The 3889-nt window shown below is 51.0% G+C and overlaps 1 protein-coding gene across 1 annotated transcript in view; it reads right to left on the minus strand.

The window, feature by feature from the left end:
• LOC123172095 (cell division control protein 48 homolog E-like) overlaps positions 1-2014 on the minus strand; it is a 2715-nt gene extending 701 nt beyond the window's left edge. The window contains exon 1 of the mRNA XM_044589126.1: positions 1-2014. This exon is cut by the window's left edge and continues 701 nt beyond it. Within this exon, the coding sequence (XP_044445061.1) occupies positions 1-1947 (1947 nt within the window). The 5' untranslated portion in view covers positions 1948-2014.
• Positions 2015-3889: the final 1875 nt, after the last annotated feature.

Consider the following 3889-nt stretch of genomic DNA (forward strand, 5'->3'; position numbering starts at 1 on the left):
GTCAGGCAGAGGAATGTAGATAAGCTGATCAAGGCGCCCCGGCCTCAGCAAGGCAGGATCTATGATGTCTGGCCTGTTGGTGGCACCGATGATGAACACGGTTTTCTTGGCATTCATTCCGTCCATCTCGGTAAGAAGCTGATTCAGCACCCTATCAGCGGCACCTCCGGCGTCACCGACACTGTTTCCTCTCTGGGTGGCAATCGAGTCGAGCTCATCGAAAAAGAGGACACATGGTGCCGACTGCCTTGCCTTATCGAAAATCTCACGCACATTGGCCTCGCTCTCGCCAAACCACATGGTAAGCAGCTCCGGTCCTTTGATGCTGATGAAGTTAGCCTGGCACTCGTTAGCAATCGCCTTGGCCAACAAGGTCTTGCCGCAGCCCGGAGGGCCATAGAACAGAACACCTTTGGAGGGAGACATGCCAAACTTCTCAAACTTCTCTGGGTACTCCACCGGATACTGGACGGTCTCCTGCAGCTCCCTTTTGACACCCTCCAGACCGCCAACATCTTCCCAAGAGACATTTGGAACTTCCACTACAGTTTCACGAAGGGCGGAAGGGTTGCTTGTCCCCAGTGCAATCTTGAAGTGGTCGTTGGTGACAGCCATAGAATTCAGTATCTCAGCATCAATGGTGTCATCCTCGAGGTCGATAACATCCATCTTCTCGCGAATGCACTGAAGAGCAGCCTCGGTACATAGGGCGGCGAGATCAGCGCCGACATACCCATGAGTGTCCCTCGAGACATGCTCCAGCTCAACATCTTCAGCTAGCTTCATGTTTTTGGTGTGAATCCGGAGAACCTCAAGCCGCCCAACTTCATCGGGGACTCCAATGTCGATCTCCCAGTCAAACCTCCCAAACCTTCTGAGAGCAGGGTCGATGCTGTTCGGGCGGTTGGTAGCACCCATGACAATAACATGTGCGCGGGACTTGAGCCCGTCCATGAGAGTGAGCAGCTGCGAGACGATCCGCCTTTCGACTTCTCCGTTGGTCTTGTCTCTCTTTGGTGCTATGGAATCAATCTCATCGATGAAGATGATGGCCGGCGCATTCTTCTCGGCCTCTTCAAACGCCTTCCTGAGGTTGCTCTCGCTCTCTCCGGCCATCTTCGACATGATCTCCGGACCATTGATCAGGAAGAAGAAGGCACCTGTTTCATTAGCCACCGCTCTGGCAATGAGGGTCTTGCTGGTCCCAGGTGGCCCATACAGCAAGATGCCCTTTGGAGGCTTCACACCGATGCATTTGAACAGCTGAGGGTGGCGCAGTGGGAGCTCGACCAGCTCCCTGATCTGGGCCATCTGCTTCCTGACTCCGCCGACATCGTCGTAGCCGACCTCGTCGAGCCTCTCCTCATCCTCCCGCTTGACAGGCTCGCCGTCACAGAATATCTCCGTGTCAGAGGCGACGATGCAGTACTCGGCAGGGTCGGTCTCCACAACCTTGAACTCCATGCTCGTCATGCCGCCCCTCACCAGGAATAGGTCCCATTTCCTGAGGGGACGATAGGCCTCGAGGAAGTAGGGTCTCAGGAAGGCGTCGAACAGGTTTCCGGCGATCCCTTGGACGGTGTCGTCGACGGGGAGTACGTGCACGCGCTTCCCGTACTTGACGTCCGGGCACTGATGGACGGAGACGACGTCGCCGAGCCGGACCCTCAGGTTCTTCCTGACGACCTTGTTCATCCGGACCTTGGTCTTGTCGCACGTGTCGTCTGGGAGCAGAATGCAGACCGTGTCCTTCCGCTTCTTGCCCTTGAGCAGGACGATGTCGCCGTGGAAGAGCTCGAGGCTGTCCATGGTGTCCGGGTGCAGGGCGACGGTGGAGTTCTCGTCGTTGGTCGCCTCGTCGACCACCAGCCGGTTCGGCGACTTCTTCCTCTCCAGGATCGCCGTGGAGTAGTCCTTCTTCCCGCTCGCGTCGCCCTGGCTCGCCATGGCAAGCGGGATTGTCTCGATTCATTTCAGTTGTTTTCCTTGGGAAAGTGGGTAAACGATCCTTGGATCCTTGGTCTCGTGGTGCGATGTGAGGAGGAAGTTGAGGCTGACCTTTATAGGTTCTTCCTCCCTGTTCCTGGAGTAGGGGGTTGGTGTCGGAGTTCTCAATCGGAGTCGCTGAAACAAGTCCGAGACGAAAGGGAAGTGAACGAGAGTCCAGTCCAGGTAGGAGACGGTCGATCGAGGAAGACTCGGTGTCAGGCTCAGGATCCTGCTAATCTGAACCTGAAGATAACTGAAGAAATCGACAGCGAGACACGGACTGAAGAAACGACGCACGAAGAGAACGATACGATGGACGGCTGCGATTGAAGCTCGCCAGATCAACCAACGGCTCACATCGACGCTCAGCTCCCCTGTTTACCGTCCGACAAATTTATAACAGTTAAAAACTGAATCTTGTTTCGCAAAAAAAAAACTTGTTCACTGCGCTTCAGTTAACTGCCGTGGGTCATTTCCTGCCCATAAGTAGCTCGCACATTCCGTGGATCGGGCATCATCTTTTTCTTCAACTACTGTAACTAGCTCTAGAACCCTAGCTACTTTTTTTTAAAGCAACTGATTTTATTTCTTATATAATGGACATATCGTCTACAAGTGAATGAGAAATAAAATCAGGGATTATAGATTCCCAAAACAGAGAAATTTTCACTAAATGAGTTCTTGGCTAGGCTATGAGCTACTTCATTTGCTTCACCTGGGCACTGTGTAAGAAACACTTACGAAGTCCATCGCTAACTGTTTGCACTCGAGCATCATTGAAACATCTGAACCAACATTTTTTTGATAAAGGGCGATTTTATTATCTCAAATGTAGCATCAAGCGGATACAAAACATTATGAGTAACACCCGGCCTCTGCATAACTAGAATGCACACAGTCAAACATCAAAGTCTGACACTAGAAAAGGTAAGAAAACCGACAATACGACAACAGTAGAGTCCTATGGACTGACACTTTGCCTATGTCGAACTCGGCGGTGGATCGATCCGGAGGTTATGCTGCCACCCATGTTGGGAAAAAACCTCCAACATATGTGTCTGAACCAACATATGTGTCGATTGTTGAACCACTTCCACCACAAAGCTACTATCAGACTCGATGGTCACTTTGTTGCAACCGATCCTCTCTGCTAGATATAGTCCATTCTGAATTGCTATCATCTCCGCAGAATCAACACCGACCACATGAGGAACAAACCATGTTGCAGCCGCAATAAAATTCCCTCTCCCATCCCAAGAAATAGCGCCAGTTGCACCCGATAAAGTTACAGCTTGGAACGCCGCGTCGACGTTCATTTTAACCACATCACTAGTCGGTTTCTTCCACATATGATCATGGATCCTCATTGGTTGTCCAGCCGTATAAGCCCGGGTATAGTTCGTTGCCAAAACCTTAATAGAGATTGCGGCTCTGTCAAGGGTCTGGATTGGTTCGCTTTTAACATGCTAATGTCGTTGCCACCATAGGTACCAGGCGGCTACCATCATATGTTTTGCAGCAGTCAGCCTGTCAATGACTGCATTCGTCCGGCACAAGATTGACAGTTATAGGCCCCGAGTGATCTTGTCGTACTACTTCCTCTACCCTGTCCTTCACCCCTAGCTCTGACCAAACCACCATTGCTCTCTTACAGGTAAACAGACAATGCTGGATATCCTCAATACCGGTCGTACAGAACGGGCATTAAGGGATGAGTGGTATGTGTCTATTTGCAAGAATTCCGTAGCAAGGAAGTGAACCATTTAGTGCCTTCCATGCAAAATGTTTGATCTTCCTTGGAATTTTGAGGTTCCAAATCTCTTTCCATATTGTATTAGCGTTTATATTCCCCTGTCCGTCTGATCGCACAAGTCGCTGCCTGAACTGATGTTCAAATTCT

Source organism: Triticum aestivum, unplaced genomic scaffold, assembly GCF_018294505.1.
Source record: "Triticum aestivum cultivar Chinese Spring unplaced genomic scaffold, IWGSC CS RefSeq v2.1 scaffold49806, whole genome shotgun sequence".
Lineage (NCBI taxonomy): Eukaryota > Viridiplantae > Streptophyta > Magnoliopsida > Poales > Poaceae > Triticum > Triticum aestivum.